General features: G+C 33.1%; 3 protein-coding genes across 9 annotated transcripts; 1 reads left to right on the forward strand and 2 right to left on the reverse strand.

The window, feature by feature from the left end:
- Window positions 1-291: 291 nt before the first annotated feature.
- LOC101258786 (serine/arginine-rich splicing factor RS31) lies at window positions 292-3578 on the reverse strand. Of its 2 annotated transcripts, XM_010328918.4 has the most exons (7): window positions 3443-3566; window positions 3134-3263; window positions 1703-2124; window positions 1462-1574; window positions 1106-1335; window positions 755-1006; window positions 292-584 (listed from the first exon to the last, which is right to left on the reverse strand). In XM_010328918.4, the coding sequence occupies exons 3-7, from the start codon at window positions 1764-1766 to the stop codon at window positions 566-568; spliced, it is 678 nt and encodes a 225-aa protein (XP_010327220.1). In that variant the 5' UTR covers window positions 1767-2124; window positions 3134-3263; window positions 3443-3566; the 3' UTR covers window positions 292-565. The 2 variants fall into 2 exon arrangements, with proteins under 2 accessions (XP_010327220.1, XP_004230004.1); XM_004229956.5 differs by lacking the exon at window positions 1703-2124 and having other exon boundaries at window positions 3443-3578.
- Window positions 3579-11187: 7609 nt separating this feature from the next.
- On the forward strand, window positions 11188-17355 carry LCA1 (Ca2+-ATPase). 6 transcript variants are annotated; one of them, XM_010325522.4, is made up of 8 exons: window positions 11188-11481; window positions 12505-14035; window positions 14117-14238; window positions 14839-15117; window positions 15208-15591; window positions 15878-15987; window positions 16084-16312; window positions 16477-17355. In XM_010325522.4, exons 2-8 carry the CDS (start codon window positions 12568-12570, stop codon window positions 17029-17031), a joined length of 3147 nt encoding a protein of 1048 aa, XP_010323824.1. In that variant the 5' UTR covers window positions 11188-11481; window positions 12505-12567; the 3' UTR covers window positions 17032-17355. The 6 variants fall into 6 exon arrangements, with proteins under 6 accessions (XP_010323824.1, XP_010323830.1, XP_010323817.1 ...); XM_010325528.4 differs by lacking the exon at window positions 11188-11481 and adding an exon at window positions 11504-11601; XM_010325515.4 differs by lacking the exon at window positions 11188-11481 and adding an exon at window positions 11505-11934.
- A 188-nt stretch (window positions 17356-17543) lies between these two features.
- On the reverse strand, window positions 17544-19802 carry LOC101259080 (pentatricopeptide repeat-containing protein At5g08510). Its single transcript, XM_004229957.5, has 2 exons — window positions 18303-19802; window positions 17544-18179 (listed from the first exon to the last, which is right to left on the reverse strand). The coding sequence occupies exons 1-2, from the start codon at window positions 19227-19229 to the stop codon at window positions 17580-17582; spliced, it is 1527 nt and encodes a 508-aa protein (XP_004230005.1). The 5' UTR covers window positions 19230-19802; the 3' UTR covers window positions 17544-17579.
- Between the last annotated feature and the right edge of the window lie 20 nt (window positions 19803-19822).

Consider the following 19822-nt stretch of genomic DNA (forward strand, 5'->3'; position numbering starts at 1 on the left):
GAGCGGAGACGCTGATATTGTTTGAATGGGTGCTGAAACCAAACAACCCAGATTATAATATCGGATTTACTCTCTGAAACATGAACTTAAATATTCATTTCCATCGGATCAGTGTATGTCTAGAAAATGATGGCATTGGTATGATTTTTCTGTTTACATTCTTTCAGTACAAATTGTACTAGAACGTTACTTTGATGCTGCACAACCCATTTTGAAGTTGGGGCAACAATCAAAACGACCAATAGAAAAGGCATTATAAACAGCAGACATCAGTCGGCGCACAATGCTATATCGTCCAATTTGTGCTGAATGTCATAAGCTAAAAAGTACGTTCTTACATGTGTTTCTTTTCATTCAGTCAGGAATACGTGCAAACTGCTATAAAAAAAAAAAAAAAAGCAGAGGCAAGGATTCCACCATGAAAATGTTTCTCAACACCCAAATTGAACTGCCTAACTCTCTAAAGTTTAAGAAACAATCCATTGCAATCATACAGCATCTATTTATATTACGATACCAGAAAGGAGTAGTGATCTTCATCTGATAAAGTACTTGCTTCAAGTTCTTACCTCCGAACAGGAAACCTGTTGAAGTTATGGAGGAAAAAGAAAGTAAACAAAAGCTCTCCAATTTATTTTTGATAAAGTAAAAAGTGAACAAAAGCTCCCCACTTGCAGCAAATTATAGAACTTCCTAAACAGTCTCTACATTCAAATAGTAAAATGAAATTTTCTGTCAGCCACTACGAATCTACCTGCGGTAACTTCCATACTCGGGACTCCTGTACCGATCATAAGATGAACCATTGTATTTGTCATATGCGGGGATACCAGGGCGACCATAATCAGGACTAGGTCGACCCCTGCGATACATTGGGCTTGGTGACCTTCGGTAAGGACTATCACCATGCCTGATATAGTCTCTTCTAGGGCTATCATACCTGTCACCCCTCTCACCATCATCCCTCAAAGCATACTCTACAGAAACAACTCTGTCGAGGATCTCACTGCAAATGCCAAAAACTCACTTCTTGTCAACAAGAAAAATAGCACAAAGTAGACATGAAATTGCAATATAAACAAACAGAAGAAAATGCAGTGACAACCTCATGTGTGTACACTCCAAGGCTTTTGAGGCATCTTCCAGATTTTCAAATTGCACAAACGCAAAATTTCGGCGTATTCGAACATTAAGGATCTTTCCATACGGTTCAAAATGCCTCTCTATGTCACGCACCCTAGTGCGAATAGGGTCAAAATTAATGACAAACAAAGATCTTGTTGGTCTTTGGTTTGCTGAAACCTTGGAATCATCACGAGGTTGAACACGGTCACCCTGCCGAAACAAGATACAAACCATAGTTCTTACAGAAACTGTTGACTACAACTTCAATCCTATTGTCTCTTGGAGAAGGTGATGACATTTACCGAATTTGAGAAGAAAAGAGTGCAAGGAAAATACCTTTGCCCATTCTACTGATAACCGGCGCTTGTCATACCCAAATGGCATGTTATCAAGACAACGGATGGCATCAGCTGCATCACGCTCATCCTCAAAGTAGACAAACGCAAAGCCTGTAGTTGTTAAGACACCATTATAAGTTCAACAAAAAGCAAGACAAGAAAGTTTGAAATCTTTTGAGCAAAGTGTACATCACTAAATCAAAGCCCTCGTCCCAATAGGAAATAAAGAAGTACAACACCTGCAAGTATGTGAAGGCCTGATGAAAGTAAGGAGAGAGAGAGGCCTTGCATGAATAAAATCATGATGATGATGAAGTCTTATTAAAGGTTTAAATCCAAGAAGTCAAGCCTGAGTAGTCATTGCTAAGCATGCTTCACCAATTTCACAGCATGATTCAGAATTTGGAGGCAAGGCATGATAGAATTCATTGATCCGCTTATTAATAGTGGTAGGCATGGCATGAAGAACAGATAGATCCCACCACAGCCATTCTTCGAAAATGGCTACATGGGCAATGAAGTGAATGACAGAAGATTGATCTAAGAAATGCAGAATGATTCCATCATTGAGGAGTACAGGAAGACAGATAGGTTGCCTTGCAATAGAAGTTTTTGCAAGTGTTGAGCCATGATACAAGCTCTTATTCCTTAGGAGATGTTCCTGCGTCAAAAGAAACACTTAAATATGAAATCCTTCGAATGAATTTCACATTTGGCTCCCCACCATGTCTTACCAGGTCCTGTGTGCACATACATAGCTACAACAAAGTAGCTATGTACCAAAGCAATTACATTTAAGCAGAATATCACAATCGTGTATCCAAGAAAAGAACACTATACTCATATATTGGGAAAGAAGGATCAGCACGATAATATGAATGAAGCTATTAATCAATAACCCCGGTAGTACTCGTGCCAAACTGATTGGGGTCAGATATATGAAACCTGGGCAGGACATGGATTACTTATCCTAATTGGGACTATGTTTACACTGGTGACTAGTGACTACCAGCCTACTCCTTTTACACAAATTGGCTGTGGCGTTCAAAAAACAAAAAGAAAACATTAATAGCTCCAGAAAGGTCAACACTGCCTGTATTTGAAAAACAAGTGTCCTGACATTAAAGAATCGTGTAACTCTTACAACTGAAAATATAGTAACCTAATGAATTTTAATTTGCAACACCATTGCATGAATAAAGCTAATTTAGGGTGTTATTTTCTTGCAACTCTGTTTTAAACATTACCATTACCAAACAAAAGTAACACACCTAAAGAACACCCATCTCCCCAAAAACCCTCCAGGAAGAATGCTACAAAGAATGAGGCTCCAACAGAAAACACTAGTTAGATCTATGCACTGTGAAAAAATGAAACTAAATACAAAGTAACCTACGCATAAATCCCCTACTCATATGTGCCCTCTTTGATGAATTTATCATCTCAATTTTTTATACAGTTTCCTCTAGCAATTATTTCTGTATTTATCTTTTATTAGTCATATATATCATCAAGAATAAATGCATTAAGAATCCAACACAATTTAATCTTAACCCTTCAAATGAACATAATCAATCAAGCAATCAACTCCGCCTCAAAGGAACAACAGTAGAATAACAAAATTAACAAAATCAACAAAGAAGAAGGGGAAAAAAATACAAAAGGGTTACCAGATTTCATGTCAAGACGCTCGATCCTTCCATACTTGGAGAACAATCGCTCCAGTTCTGGTTGACGTATATCATACTCGATATTCCCCACGAATAAAGGCCTCATCTTCGACACCAAACTATTGTTTACCTGAAAAGTTAATCAATAACACTGTAAATGGGGATTTGTGTACAAGCAAAAGAAAAATTCCTTAATATCAATCAATGAATTACATGTCAATTCCAACAATTGAATTACTATTTGGCAATTTCGCTTCATACAACCGATTTCAAGTAGAGATTAGGGTTAAGGGGTACGAAAATATTTACCTGCAAATCCTTAGAACTCAAAGAAAATCATTCGTCTTCCAGAAAAGTTCTACGGGACCGAAACAGCTTAAATGTTACTTTTGGGCGTATTTCTAGCCTGCGGGTGGACTAAAGCCCCCTTCATTGGAAATTGAAAAAAAAAATAGTATATAGTGTCAAAAACTAATAAATTAAATTAAATACTATAATTATATTTTGATTTTGATTTTATTATGCCCTAAAACAAATTGTTTGTCAGTATCTCTTTTTCTCAAATTCTTTCTCGCTACTCTCACTCTTTCGCTCTCTCTCTCACACACACTTTTATGCAAACATAAATGTATAAAATGTGTTTGTGTTTCTATAAAGCGAGAAAAATTATATATATATACATATATTTTCGTTTCCATCTTCATGATCTCGCTTACCACCCTCGCTTCTATCACTTATACAAACAGAAACGAAATGTATAAATTGTGTTTCTGTTTGTATAAAGCGAGAAAAATTGTATATACACATGCAAGTACATATATCTTCGTCCTATACACTTATAGATACAAATATTTCACTGTCCAATTTTTATTTTTTTGTCTTTCTCTCTTTTTCGTTTTATAAATTCACAAATTATATAATTGATTTGTATACAACTGTTTTCTTTTGTATATGTATAGTGAATTATACATTGATTTCTTTGTATATGTATAGCGAATTATACATATTTATGTTTGCTATGGAGCGTAATTATGCAAACTTTGATATAACATATAACTATAGATTTTGTGTTTGTTATATGAAAGTTGCTCTTAGAAAAATCAAGTCGGATACACTTAATAAAATTAGATTTATATGTAATTAAAATTGATCTACAAAATATTTTTATTTTATTTTGATTTGTTATATATAGTTATAATAAATTATTAGATAATTAAACAAGCCATAAAATTAAAACTTAAAAGTAGAAGAATTGGAAAGTTGGGTTATGATCTATTGACATGTTTGTTAGCTTATTTGTCCAACACATTTATTAAACAAGTTCCAAATTTATTTCAACTACCTATTTGACATTTTCAAGTCGTATAATTTTTGTCATTGTTTTTAAATAATTTTGCAAAAATAAATATAGCCAACATAACTTTTATCTTCAGGCTCTCCTTCTTCTTTCTTCTCCTTTTTCTTGATAATATTTTAATGTTTTTATGAAAATATTGTCTTTGCTTAAAACTTGCAGTATTTTATGATAAAAGCTAAGTAATTATGAGGTTCTAGGTTCTTATTAGGGAAAACAAATGATAAGCACAAGGATTAATTTCATTAATTGTAACTAAGCTTATTGTTTATAATAAGTATTAATTAAATTGAAGTCACAAAAACTCTCCTTTTCTTATACTACTCATTAGGGGTTATTTAGTTGGTAATAAGCTATCTCATAAGTAATTATAAATCGGAATAACTTATCCCAACATGTATATGGAATAACTTATTTCATTATTATGATAGAAAATAATATATGGTGAGATAAATTATCTTAAACTTACGACCAAACATAACACCAAAATTCTATCCCTTGACTATTTTTTATGCCAAAATTATTTATTTTTATCTCTTGTATCAGATGATTTCATACTTTATTACTATATATATATATATATGTATATATATATATATAATATACATGTAAGCCATTTTATATTTAGTTGGATAAAATTTTGTATTTTGATTATTCTTAAACTCCAATCTATTGTTTCTATAACCAGTCTTGTCATTTTCACTTAGCCGTTAGCTTTCTCGTGTGAGAAGAATTTGCAAGGTTTAACTGTCCTTGACTTCTTTGTCACTCACTTGCAGTCTTGTACATCACTCAATAATAACATCCACACAAAAATGCTACTCCTACATATTGTAATCAATAATTAGTCCAGAGACTTTGCCCTCTTTTTATTTATTTTTTTGCTTAATATTTGAAATTGAGTAAATTTAAATTCACACATTGTAAGACTCATTTTAGACCGATGATCTCAATAAAACTTTTTCATTTTCAAAAGCTCAAAATTTATGATTGACACTAAAGTGTTTCCAACTATTTCATTACTACTCTTATAATAATTACTGATTAAAAAATAAAATCACTCAATTTGTTATAGCTACAAAAAAAAATTAACTTTTATTATACGTACATACATAACTAATTACAGTTAAATAATCATACGATATGTAATGAATGCCTAATTGTGAGTTATTATATCAGAGGCGGAGTCTGAATCATTTTTGTTGAATAAGAGTCAATTGACTCTTCTTTATTGGAGTTACAGATAGATCATTTATTTTTTGTAGTAAACGTATTATATGTTGATTATTTTGATATATTTATTTATTTTAAAGTATTTTAATGAAAAATTGCATTATTCTCATTTTTATTAGCTAGTTTTTTTAATTAAAAGGTTTCTTCCCTTCAAATATTAGTACTCAAAATGATAAAGGTTTTGAATCTTTCTATAAATAGAAAAGTATAACTTACTCACGTTCTTGCATCATTTGTTTACAATTTTACTAAACTAAATTAGACGATAATTTTAAATATCGCTAAAAGAATGAAAAAAAAACACAAGAGAATTGCTTAGAGAGATAGTATTGTGTAGAAGTTTGTTATTTCTGGTTGATGCTTTTATATTGTTGTCCCTCTATTTATGTTACTAATTTAGAGCTAATATATAAATAATATTGTACTGTTATATAAGTATCTATATATCTACAAATAAGTCTCTACTCTAGAATACCTACAATCCTGTGTATTTTAAGGATATTATTGGATTCTTTTAGAAAACTATTTTGACCACTAATTATGCAATTATAAAGTTGTAACTTTATCTATAAATAATGTTTAAAATTACAATATTGTTATTGATCATCCTAATCATGACTCTTCTATATAATAGATTCTATAATTCCACAAAAAAAATATTTGTATTTTTCTAGAATCATCCACGAGAACAAGTCTTCCTACGTATATAACCCATATTCACAATTTTCTTGCATATGACACTTACAGTGGTGATACAGTGGCTCGTCACGTTAGTTATTAGACTGATTGTATTTCCTAAACCTAAAACCAATAGAAAACTTCACTTGCAAAGTGAACTTCGAAACTTTAATTTATAACTATAAATTGTTCATTTTTTCCATTGAACATGCTTTTTAAGAAACCTCATCGTATATGTTATCATAATTAGGATTAGTATAAAAGTGATTGAATAAATTAACTCTTTCATTCATTTTTAGCATATCAAAAGTTTTTTTTTTCTTCATATTTTACCGTTATTAATATTAATTATTTATTTTTAAAATCAAATTCTAAAACATAACACTGAACAGCGATGTGTATTATAGTATTGTATCTCTATTAATTATTATCTCGTAGAAAATGTATGGAAATTCTGAATTGAACAAATAAAAATGAGTGAAGATAATATATTGTATGAAACTATTGTGAAAATAATAACTCGCCTCTTAAACTCTTTTGATTTTTTTATTTTAATCATAAGCATCAAGCGTTATGAGTACATTTGCAAATATATTTTAGTTGATTTAACATTTTGACTTGACCCTTGTGAAAGTTGTGATCACCTTCAATGAACACCAAAAGAAATATTGGTTAGAAAAATAGTTTCATCCTTTTTCTGGTCCTTTTTTAAAGCAAGGTGAGCTTGAACACTTTGTTGTTGAAAAGAAAACAGCAAAGCGTTCTTGGCATTTGAATGAAATTTGGGATCCTTCGAAAATAATTTCTCTATCATGAATTAGATTTGCGTACACTTTATTCTTTTTAAATCTCAATTACGGAATTCTCTAAATGTGTTGTTGTTGTTCCTTTAAAAATCACAATTAACGCAAAATTACAGTATCTCAATTTTAAAATTACTACAGTAAAAATATTTTTAGCGGCAATTGATCTAACAGTAATAATTACCAAAAAATATATACTTCTAAAGTCAATTATCACATTAGATAAAATAACAACTAATCAATATCAATAATAAAATTATTATTCTTTATTAAATTTTTTTTATATATATATATAGTCGTTAAAAATTATTATTTTTTGTAATGATAATTAATATACCATACACATTTACAAAATTCATAAAACACTAAAATATTTACAAACGTCATTATTGAAGGGAAAGCAACCACTTTGAAGTAGTCATGAGTATGCTGACAAATACAAGACAACATAATTTTTTAAAAGAAAAATGATAGAAGGTGTTACAACAAACAGAACATGTCTCAATTTATTTATTCATCCAGATGAGCTACTTCAGCATTATTTTACAAAAATGCTTATCGTTGGAGAATATTGTTTGGTAAATTGATTATAAAATAAAGAAATCCTACTTATTCAAGATCCAAGAATATAATCTATTAATTAAACTAAGGCAGGTGTTATTATTATATATTAATAATAATATATCTATAATATTAGCACTAGAATATGCCATGATGCGGTTTCCCATCACGAAGTTTCCAAGAAATGGCTCAACTTGGAAAAATTTGAGCAAAAGTACCAAGTCAGTAGACTTCTAGTACTATAGTCTCAGTCTCATCTTCTTCTTTTTTCCAAAAATTGATGGATAAAGAAATGAATTCTTGGAGATTGAAATAATAATAAATTTTAAATGACGATAAATTAGATAACAAAGAAAAACATATCCCTAAAACATAACATTTTGATATGATTTAATCAATTAATCTATATATGAAAAAACTATACTAAAAAAGAAAATAAAAAACATATATAAATAATAATTTACCGCTAAAAAAAACTTTTAAATCCTTAAAGAATCATATTGTAAATATTATTACGTTGTCTACGCGAATAAATAATCTTCTATTTACAAATGTCCGAAAACTTATTTTTCAAGAGAAATATAAGTATGGACAATTCTAATTTTAATGATAGAAAATTAAGATAAATCCCAACAGCAACTAAACACAAATGGTCATTCAACTTTTATTTTATTATTATACTATAAATAATTAAATTACCACTATTTATACTTATTCAACTTGCTTAAGATTTTCACAAAGTACACCTTGCTTTTATAAAAATAAAAAAGTCTTTCTCCGTAATCGTTTCGCATTTCATCTACCTCAATTTTATTTTTATTTTTTAAAATAAAATTCATGTTACCTAAGTAAAAGGGTGTGATTGTTTAGTTATAAAAATTGTTAAAAGACTTCTCATCATAGTTAAATAAAATTGAATGTTTTTTGGTTACAAGGATTGTTTAATTACTTTTATGGTATATTAGCTAACATAAAATAGATTCTTATACCTTTATCTAATAAAATAAAAATTAAGTCGCGTGCGTTTTTCTTTACCAAACAATGAAGAGAGTCAAAAAGTAATCTTGTTGAATGGTTTTCTTATTCATGGTCTTTGCCTTTTTCCTAACCAAACAACTTTTAGAAGCTGTCCCACCATAATTTAACGGTAATTGATTAATAATAATAGATAAATTATCATTAAATATATATTTTAGTTGCAATTGACAATAGATATAATGATAATTAGTTAATATTAATAAAAAATTTAACAGTCTTTATTATTAATGTATATTTATTATTGTTAAAAAATATTTTTGTTATATTGTTATTATCTTAATCATTAGGGAGAAAAAAAAAAGAATAGAAGCCAAAACTAGTCGTCAATATGAAAACATGCTTTGCAATTGAATGACGAAAATCTATATAAATGACTTTGTTTTATTTTCTTTCTATTTTTTTTTGTTTTAGTTTAAGATAACATATTCTAGTCTTATCTAGTATATTTACAAATTTATTTCAATATTCGATATTTTCACAACATGCATCTTTTGAATATGTACACTTAACCTCATATAATTAGGACGGTTTAACTATCACTCTATAGTTTAAGACTAGCAAAAGTTTGATTGTTTGATCAATAACACCTTTTTATCCAATCAACTAGCTGCTAAGAGCCTGGGATAAAATATAATTAAGGGAAAAATGAATGAGTTATTCTTTATAACGTATTTCAATTTTCTCCGTAATTTGAAAAATATGTCAAAAATAATTTTCTTACTATGCTAGGCAAGACTTATACCTCTTATGGTCAATCCATCGATTTTAAAAGCTTGCGATATTTCTTGGAGAAAAAGTATAAGAAGTATGAACTCTCAATGTTTGTACACAAATTTTACACACTACAGATATCTGAAAAGTCAAAAAAACCAATTTAAATATGAAGTGACACTATATTTTAAACTTTATTTTGCAAATTAAAGATATTGCAAAAGTCAAATAAACCAAATTAAAGACAAAAGTGTCACTAAATGAAAAAGAAATCGAAAGACTTATTTGAGTTGGGGGTGACTCTCTATTACTTCCTCCATTTCAAATAAATTTATTTACTGCGTTTTTCTTTTTACATTATCATTTTAAAAAAATATTATTCAATTTTTAAGAAGTTACACCGCACAATCAAACTATATGCAGTCTTCAATAGCAATTATTAATAAGAGTAAAATAAGAATAACAATTTTTTTAAAAAAATTGTAAATTTAAAATAAGTATTTGTCGAAATCATTATAGATAATTTGAATTAATGGAATAATTGGAAATCCACATTAAGTTAAAGAGTAAATTTTAGGAATAATAAACATAAAAATCATATTAATGTTTCGTAATTATAGTTTTGTTATTTGCACTCAGTTTGCTATGGAGCTTCTGATTGTATAAAATCGTAGACATATAATTTGTATAAATCACAGTCGTTTGTATAAATCGGGCGTATATATTGTGTTATATAGAGTGACGAGCAAAATTAGAAGAGAGAGGAGAGAGGCGAGCGCGAGAAGGCAAATGGTGGAGAGAGGTGAATATTGTATATGTATATCAGTTAGATAATTATATATATGTAACTACTGTGCATATGCATCAATGATTGTATTTATATATTTGCATAAAATTTGAATTTGTATATGATTCAGTTGAGTTAAAACATTTTTATTTGTATGTCAAATCTCTCTTGCGCTTTCAAAAATTATACATTTTATTTTGTATAATTAGTGTTTGATATAAAGAGAGAGAGAGAGATTTGCATATTATTTGTATATACAATCTCTCTCGCTTTATACAAATATAAATACAATTTATATATTTGTATTTGTATAAAGTGAAAGAGACGATGGAGAGTAGCGAGCGAGATTAAAAAAGAGTGGCGAACGAGATATGCCGTAAATTAGAATTAAATGAAACTGTCATTATAACATTTATTTTGAATAAATAATTTTGATATAATACACAATTTTCTTAAAAAGCAACGAGATAATGTAGCGTAGAGTTTCAAATCTAATGTTCCCTCCTTTACTTACTCCCCTCCAACTCATTCATAAGTTAATTATCACTCAGCTATATTTTACTGAAATAACATTATAAGATTGATTTTGAAAACACATTCAACTTTACTCAAATATACATAGAAGTCAATATATATATATATAACTTTGCTAAATATCTCAATTAGTCACTAAACAATTCTCTTGTAACCAAACGTCATTCAACATTGCTAATCTTTTTATTCCTCCTAATGACTTCCTATATTTAAATAAATAAAGTTGAGTATATATAAAAAATAATTTAATGATTTATAATTGTATATAATATAGTATATACAGTTTACGCGTACGGCTGTCTACTTGTCTCCGGCTACTACCACATAAAAGTCAAACTCCAATTTTAAGGACATTATGGTAAATTCATTATCCACTTCGATTTTATAATCCCAACTGTTTCAAAATCTTATTTTTGTACAAGTTTTTCCGTCTCTTTCTGAAGAGTAAAAACAGTTATTCCATTTCTAATTTCAAGCAAGTGTTGTTCTTTCTTGTTTTTCACTAAAAATTATTACTTTATTGAATGCTTTTTTCAAGCAAAGAAATTTTTTGAGCCGTAAGTTTCCAAGAATTTTCTTTCTCATCATATTATGTCCGATCTGTCAGTTACTTTCTCTCAAAGCCACTGCTTTTGTCCCTTTATAAGAGGTACTACAACATTTCCTCAACTCATTGTATTCCTTTTTGTCACTTCTTGATTTTGGGATTTATGGTTGTTGCTTCCTTGCAATTGCTAAAGTTTCAATCTTTTTTCTTTTATTTTTTCATGTGGGTACTGTATTAATGACATGATCTGTTTTGATTCTTCTTTATGTGACCGTTATTCTTGTTGTATATGTATAAAGTTGTTTGCTTTGCATGTTTTTTAGTTTCCATATTGCTGTATACAAGTTTGTCGGGTTGTCGATTTTGTTCCTTGATACTTTAATGCTGCTTGGATGGCGTCCCTGTTTTGCTTTTAATTTACTCGTGGTTCACAATTTGTTAGGTCTGTCATAAAAGCTGTCAATTAAAACTCAGTAGAGTTGTAGTTGGAGACACCCCACAAAGTTAGGGTAATGTCTGTGTACCTCATACCCTCCTTCTCCGGACTTATCCTGGGTATGTTGTTGTTATGGTAGTGTTTCTAGTTGGAACTTGTTTTTTTTTTTTTTTTACCTATTATTATGTGAATTTTCTGTTATTTGGTCTTCATGTTTGCTCTGTGTGTTATTTGGTTAGGGCAAAGTCTAATGATATAGTTTCTAGCTTCAGTGATGTTAATTTAGCTTTCCTTCTCTATTATTTTTGCTTAAATTTTATGGTTTTAGTTTTGCACACTAATAATACTACTCCCTCTGTCCAATTTTAAATGGAGCAATTGGAATTTTGAGATTCAAACTTATAAAATTTCAGTGTGATTTTTTTTATATGGCAATTTCAGTGTGAATTCAAATATAGAAGTTTTAAGTTTTTTGAAAATGAAATTTGTATATCTGAAAGCTACTCACAAGTACTAAAATAAATCACAATAATTAACAATTTAAAATATTTAATTGGCATATAAAGAAATTCCGGTTAAAGAAAAACTTGTTTGACTCTCAAAATTCCAATTGTGCCACATAAATTGGGATGGATGGAGTATATTAGTACTTCTAAGCTCAAACTGTTAATACTTGTATCTCTTTTCAGGGAATGAGATTATTGAACATAATTTCTGTGGAATTTAAGTTAAGACTGAGGATTTGATTTGCGATGGAAGAAAAACCATTCCCTGCCTGGTCCTGGTCTGTTGATCAGTGTCTGAAAGAGTACCAAGTAAAATTAGAGAAGGGTCTAAGCACTTATGAAGTAGACAAGAGGCGAGAAAGATATGGTTTGAATGAACTTGAGAAAGAAAAGGGGAAGCCGTTGTGGAGGCTTGTTTTGGAGCAGTTTGATGATACGCTTGTCAAAATCCTCCTTGGTGCAGCCTTCATCTCATTTGTTCTAGCTTATGTGAATCAGGATGAGACTGGAGAGTCAGGGTTCGAGGCCTATGTAGAACCCTTAGTAATCCTCTGGATCTTAGTACTCAATGCAATCGTCGGAGTTTGGCAAGAAAGCAATGCTGAGAAAGCACTGGAAGCATTAAAAGAGATGCAAGGTGAGTCTGCAAAGGTACTCAGAGATGGATATTTAGTACCGGATTTTCCAGCAAAGGAGCTTGTTCCTGGGGATATTGTGGAACTGCGAGTTGGTGACAAAGTGCCAGCTGATATGAGAGTTGCCACTTTAAAATCCTCAACCCTAAGGGTTGAACAAAGTTCTTTGACAGGGGAGTCGATGCCAGTTACTAAAAGCACCGATTTCCTTGCTACGGATGATTGTGAATTGCAGGCCAAAGAGAACATGGTTTTTGCTGGGACAACAGTTGTGAATGGTAGCTGCATCTGCATTGTTGTGAACACGGGGATGTGCACAGAAATTGGTAAGATTCAAAGACAAATCCATGATGCGTCCATGGAAGAAAGTGACACCCCTTTGAAGAAGAAGCTTGATGAATTTGGTAATAGGCTTACATTTGCCATTGGCGTTGTTTGCTTAGTTGTGTGGGCAATCAACTACAAATATTTTCTTTCCTGGGAGGTTGTGGATGACTGGCCTTCTGATTTCCGTTTCTCATTTGAGAAATGCGCATATTATTTCAAGATAGCTGTTGCTCTTGCGGTGGCTGCAATTCCTGAAGGTCTCCCTTCTGTAATCACTACTTGCTTAGCTCTTGGTACTAGGAAAATGGCACAAAAAAACGCGATAGTGAGGAAACTACAAAGCGTGGAAACCTTAGGATGCACAACTGTGATATGTTCAGATAAAACAGGAACCTTGACTACCAATCAGATGTCTGTGTCAGAATTCTTCACATTGGGAAGGAAAACTACAGCCTGTCGAGTTTTTGGCGTTGAAGGGACAACTTATGATCCTAAGGATGGGGGAATAATGAACTGGAATTGTTGCAAAATGGATGCTAACTTGCTACTTATGGCTGAAATATGTGCAATCTGCAATGATGCTGGGGTCTTCTGTGATGGTCGTCTGTTCAAAGCAACTGGACTGCCTACTGAGGCAGCTCTTAAAGTTTTGGTGGAAAAGATGGGAGTACCAGATAGCAAAGCAAGGTGCAAGATCCGCGACGCTCAGATTGTATCGAGCTATTTGATTGATCGCAACACAGTTAAATTAGGTGAGCATAGCTTTACTTCACTCATCTATCTATGTGCTACTATTTTCAAAAACCAATGTATTGAGATTTTTTAAAATATAGGATGCTGTGATTGGTGGATGAAAAGATCAAAAAGGGTTGCAACATTGGAATTTGATCGTGTTCGGAAATCCATGGGTGTTATTGTGCGGGAGCCAAATGGGAGCAATCGACTTCTTGTCAAGGTTGTTTCATGTCCTTTATGGTACATCAATTAATAGTGATGGAGTCAAGTTTAATTGCATATTTCTATTTGTATAACCAGTTTCTGGACTACATTAAACACTAGAGATAATTTCTCTTTAAAATATTTTTTTTCTTTGTCTGTCGGCCTTGATATACTCAGTTTTCTGGAAAAATTGTTATTTTGAGTCTTATTCGAGTAATTTTGCTGGCGTTCTGTAAGCTGAGTACACCTAGGAAATTTCAATTGGCTAGCAACTGAGTCTGTATTATCTTCATCTATAAGAGTAGGTTCAATGTGGTTCCTTTCCAAGATGCTGTGGCAGTTTAACTGCTTTTTAACATTCTCCTGTTCCCAAAAGTGGAAATATGGGCATCAACAGTTCGTCAACGGTCTTCAGTCTCCAAACATGAAAAGTAGACATCAACAGTTTGTAGTGTTGTCTTTTCTGCAAAAAATGCTTCTGTGTAGTTAGTTCCACAACAAAGTCATTTAGCTCTAGGAAATGCTTACGTTTTCTCTGATGATGTTGAACTTACCACTTGTTCAGAAGTTGAACTTGGTAATCTGTTGACGTCTGATTACAACTTGTTTTGTCTAGGGTGCTTTTGAGAGTTTGCTAGAACGTAGTACATATGTTCAACTTGCCGATGGATCAACTGTTCCGCTTGACGAGTCTTGTAGACAACTATTGTTGTTGAAGCAATTGGAGATGAGCTCAAAGGGTCTGCGGTGCTTGGGCTTGGCATATAAAGATGACTTAGGTGAGCTTTCTGGATACTATGCTGCGACTCATCCTGCCCACAAGAAGCTGCTTGATCCATCCTGCTACTCCTCCATAGAAAGTGATCTAGTTTTTGTGGGAGTTGTTGGTCTAAGGGTAAGTAGGTTTAAGTTTCCAAGAATAATGAATGACTATCTAGAAAACCTTCATTTTTCCTTACCTTTTGACTAAATGACTGAAATGCAGGACCCCCCACGTGAGGAAGTTCACAGGGCAGTAAATGACTGCAGAAGAGCTGGGATCAAAATCATGGTTATAACTGGAGACAATAAATCCACAGCTGAGGCCGTTTGCAGGGAAATTCAGTTGTTTTCTAATGGTGAGAATCTTAGGGGAAGTAGTTTTACTGGCAAAGAATTCATGGCATTTTCCTCTCAGCAACAAATTGAGATATTGTCACAAGATGGAGGCAAGGTCTTTTCTCGTGCTGAACCCAGGCACAAACAAGAAATTGTAAGGATGCTGAAGGAGATGGGTGAAATAGTTGCAATGACTGGAGATGGTGTCAATGATGCACCTGCACTAAAACTTGCTGACATTGGAATAGCCATGGGTATTACAGGAACTGAGGTAAAAATAAACTTTTCCTGTTTGGTCATTACAACACATCTTCTGAATTGTTATATAAGTGCTCTCACTCCAATTATTTAACCATGTAATACCTAAAAATACACTCTTGAAATAGGAGAGTAGTGAGGTCTTCTGAGGGAATGGTCGACAGCTGTGGCACTAAGTTTATTATCTAAATCTCTAGAAGTACCCATGAGTGTGCACCTTGCATGCAATTTTTTCCTGAATATGTTTAACTTATTGATCAAAATTAATTAATTAGCTGATCAAAGATTTAAATGTTTAGGTTGCAAAAGAAGCTTCTGATATGGTTCTGGCGGATGACAATTTCAGTACTATAGTCTCTGCTGTTGCAGAGGGACGTTCGATCTACAATAACATGAAGGCCTTCATCAGGTTAGTCTTATATTTCTGGTATTGAATATGTGATTATTCCTAGAATTGGTCATGCACTTCTTTCACTTAATTTCATTTGTGTTCCTGCTGATGCAGATATATGATATCATCTAACGTCGGTGAAGTCATCTCCATTTTCTTGACTGCTGTTTTGGGCATACCAGAATGTTTGATACCTGTGCAGTTGCTCTGGGTAAATTTGGTAACAGATGGCCCACCTGCTACAGCTCTCGGATTTAACCCTGCTGATGTTGACATAATGCAGAAACCACCTAGGAAGAACACTGATGCTCTCATAAACTCCTGGGTTTTCTTCCGCTATATGGTCAGTTTGGATAGCTATTTCTTATTCTTCGATGTGTATTACTATATGTTGCTGCATTTGTTTTGTATCTTGCTTCTTTGCTGTCTCTTTTCTTACAATCCTGCATCGGATACTGCCCTTTTGAGCCGAGGGTCTTACATTCTGATTCCTGAGATAATTTTCAGGTCATTGGTTCTTACGTGGGCATTGCAACTGTCGGTATATTTATAGTGTGGTACACCCAGGCTTCTTTCCTTGGTATTAATATTGTGAGTGATGGCCACACGCTTGTTGAACTATCACAGCTTCGCAACTGGGGTGAATGCTCAACATGGACAAATTTTACCGTGAGTCCATTCAAGGCTGGTAATCGCCTGATTACCTTTTCTGACCCTTGTGAGTATTTTACTGTTGGTAAAGTGAAGGCCATGACACTGTCACTCTCTGTCCTGGTGGCAATTGAGATGTTTAATTCTCTCAATGCCCTATCTGAAGACAACAGCTTGATCAAAATGCCACCTTGGAGAAATCCTTGGCTTCTTGTTGCAATGTCACTCTCGTTTGCCCTACATAGCGTGATACTCTATGTTCCTTTCCTAGCAGATATATTTGGTATTGTCCCACTAAGCCTTTATGAATGGCTTCTAGTCATCTTGCTTTCTGCACCTGTTATTCTTATTGATGAAGTCCTCAAGTTTGTCGGCAGGAGAAGAAGAAGAACTAAACTAAAAGCTGCATAATGTATTCTTCTAGGATATGCTCGATTTTACTATTGATTAAAAGGAGGTTTGATTAAATGTATATTGTTCAGAAATGAAAAATCTATTTCGGGTTATAGTTTTTGAGGAACTTGGAGGCTAGCTATATAGCTTTTGATCACATGCCTTGGAAGGCTGCTTGTTAACATAAAATCCAAGGTTCCTGAAGCAAAACCTGTTGTTTTTTTCCCCGATCCTTTCTAGGAGGGGTTTCATGTATTATAAGTTCTAGTTTGTATTATTCATTTATTGAATCTGCTATCTTACCGTAGATTTTGATGAACTTAAAACACACCTTTTTCTAAATTTGGTGCTTGAAGTTATATATCCTCAATGAGTGTTATTGTTGCTGTTGTTATCTTTTTTCCTTTTCTGAGGGGTGGGGGACTGGCTATTAGTGATCACAACCAGGAGGGAGTTAATTACATTAGTCTTGTGTAATTCGAGTTGGTGAAGGAGGAATAAGTCTAGAAAGAATAGGAAGGAGAGAAATGTAGGTCCAAAAACTATTCAGAGTTATTGCTAAAACTCTATTCAGCAATAGAATCCAAATCAATTTCCATGGTGCTTACATCAAACTTTAATCTAGTTGTGACTAAATCAAGCAGTGAATATATCTCATTTGATTTTGGATGGGATTTATCCTCTACTATAAACTTATGAATATCACCTCCCTCCTCAATGAAGCTATACCCTGCTGCTTTTGTAATCTGAGAGGACTTCATCAGTTTCCTTAACCTTGCCACACCATCCCACCGGCCAGCTCTTGCATAGATGTTTGAGAGAATAACATAATTCCCAGGATTCCACGGTTCCAACACAGAAAGGAATTCGGCTGCTTTCTCAGCCAATTCAACATTGCCATAGAAACTGCAGGCTCCAAGAATAGTTCCCCATATGACACAATCAGGTCTCATTGGCATGCTCTGTATAAGATCATAGGCTTCTTGCAATTTCCCAGCCCGGCCTAAGAGATCAACCATACAGCCATAGTGTTCCAACTTTGGAGCTATGGAGAACCTTTGCTCCATCAATTTGAGGAGTTCCCAGCCCTTTGCTACCATGCCTCCATGTGTGCATGCTAAGATTGCTCCTACAAATGTTACATCATCAGGTGTGTTTCCTTCTCCCTGTGTCAATAGCAGGACAATCATGTAACTTCCACTGTAAAAAATCATTCTTGCTGCTGTAATTGATGTTCATAGGCATAACAACGGCAAATAAGAACAAAGAGAATATTTGCGAAGGCTTACCAGCATTTGATTGAAAAGCTTAAGAGCTTCATCACCTTTTCCATGGACAGCTAACCCCATAATCATGGTATTCCAAGAACACAAGTTCCTCCTCCTACCAATCTCGTGAAAGAGTTGCATTGCCCTATCAATTCTACCACATTTCGTATACATTTCAAGCACCGCATTGCAAACAAACATATTCTTAAAGTATCCATTTGCTCTTGCATAAGCTTCAATATTCTCCCCAACCTCCAGCGCCCCAAGATTTGCACAAGCTGGAAGAACACTAGCAATTGTGACTTCATTAGGCTTTACCTTTCTGTCTTTCTCCATTTGCTTGTAGACAGCTAGTGCATTTGCATACTTCCCATTTTGCGAGTAGCCTGAGATCATTGCAGTCCAGGAAATCACATTCCTTGAAGGCATAACTGAAAACAATTTGAAAGCTTCCACCACATTTCCATTCTTGGCATACCCGGCAATCAAAGAATTCCAAATGGGGACATCCTTCATTTCCATCTCATCAAAGAGCTTCCGCGCAGAAGGCAACAAACTCATTTTAGCATACATGTCAACAAGTGCAGTTAACGTGTAAATGTCAAATTCAAACCCCCATTTGATGAAATGGACATGGAACATTTGGCCTTGAATGGGGGTGGAACGATTGGAGCACGCTGCAAAGAGAAATGTGAAGGAGTGTGGGTTAGGGGAGCAGCCTTGCCGGCGCATCTTGATGTAGAGAGAAAAACACTGGCTGGGAAATCCATGGGAAGAATATGCCTGAATAAGCTTGTTGTAGAGGAAGACAGTTGGTTTAGTAATATTGTCGAACACTTTGTGGGCGTACGGGATGTTTGGGATTTCAATTATCTTAGAGATCAAGAACTGTGTAAAATCGATGCCATTTCGGAGAGTGTTGGCGTGTATTTGTTTCAGTTGGTTCATAAGAAGTGTTTGATGCAAAAATCTATCTGATAAGTGTCTTTTTGAACAATTCAAAATAATGAAAAAACAAAGATTTACCTTAAAATGTTGGTATTTGAGACGACTTGGTTCCAAACAACCCTCCCAAAGACCAAAATGATTTTTTAATGAACATTATTTAATTATTCTGGAAACATAGGTGGAATTTTATAGTAGATCTTAACTTGTTTGGGATTGAAGCGTAGTTATTCTTGTTGGAACAATGACCGACAAGATGTGGACAAGTGACTTTGATATAACAACTATATCTTAATTCGATAGTAAGTTTGGGATAGATTATATGAATTCTAAGTTACCATGTGCTAATTTCCATACTATGTATTGCGAAGATTCTGACTAGTCTTACTGTGGTTGTTAGACTAGTGCAACCCCATCTTTGGGCTCAGACCAATAAATGTTAGCAAGTTCATGGAGTTGAAATACTGGATTTGATATAGCGAAAATTTGTATATCGAAATATTGTTCAAATTTAGTAAAGTAAATCAATAAGCTGACCTACAACTACATATAGTGAAATTCAAACATGAGTGGAATGCTAGCTGATGAACAACATT

The sequence above is a fragment of the Solanum lycopersicum genome, chromosome 1 (genome assembly GCF_036512215.1).
Source record: "Solanum lycopersicum chromosome 1, SLM_r2.1".
Lineage (NCBI taxonomy): Eukaryota > Viridiplantae > Streptophyta > Magnoliopsida > Solanales > Solanaceae > Solanum > Solanum lycopersicum.

Coding starts and splice junctions, on each gene's coding strand:
- LOC101258786 (XM_004229956.5), bottom strand. CDS start 3,239: ATGAGGCCTTTATTCGTGGGGAATATCGAGTATGATATACGTCAACCA. Junction 1,336..1,461: donor TATCAGTAGAATGGGCAAAG/GTATTTTCCTTG, acceptor TTGTTTCGGCAG/GGTGACCGTGTTCAACCTCG. Junction 1,007..1,105: donor TTGGAGTGTACACACATGAG/GTTGTCACTGCA, acceptor TGGCATTTGCAG/TGAGATCCTCGACAGAGTTG.
- LCA1 (XM_010325522.4), top strand. CDS start 12,568: ATGGAAGAAAAACCATTCCCTGCCTGGTCCTGGTCTGTTGATCAGTGT. Junction 14,239..14,838: donor GCAATCGACTTCTTGTCAAG/GTTGTTTCATGT, acceptor TGTTTTGTCTAG/GGTGCTTTTGAGAGTTTGCT. Junction 15,988..16,083: donor AACATGAAGGCCTTCATCAG/GTTAGTCTTATA, acceptor CTGCTGATGCAG/ATATATGATATCATCTAACG.
- LOC101259080 (XM_004229957.5), bottom strand. CDS start 19,229: ATGAACCAACTGAAACAAATACACGCCAACACTCTCCGAAATGGCATC. Junction 18,180..18,302: donor AGCTTTTCAATCAAATGCTG/GTAAGCCTTCGC, acceptor CTATTGACACAG/GGAGAAGGAAACACACCTGA.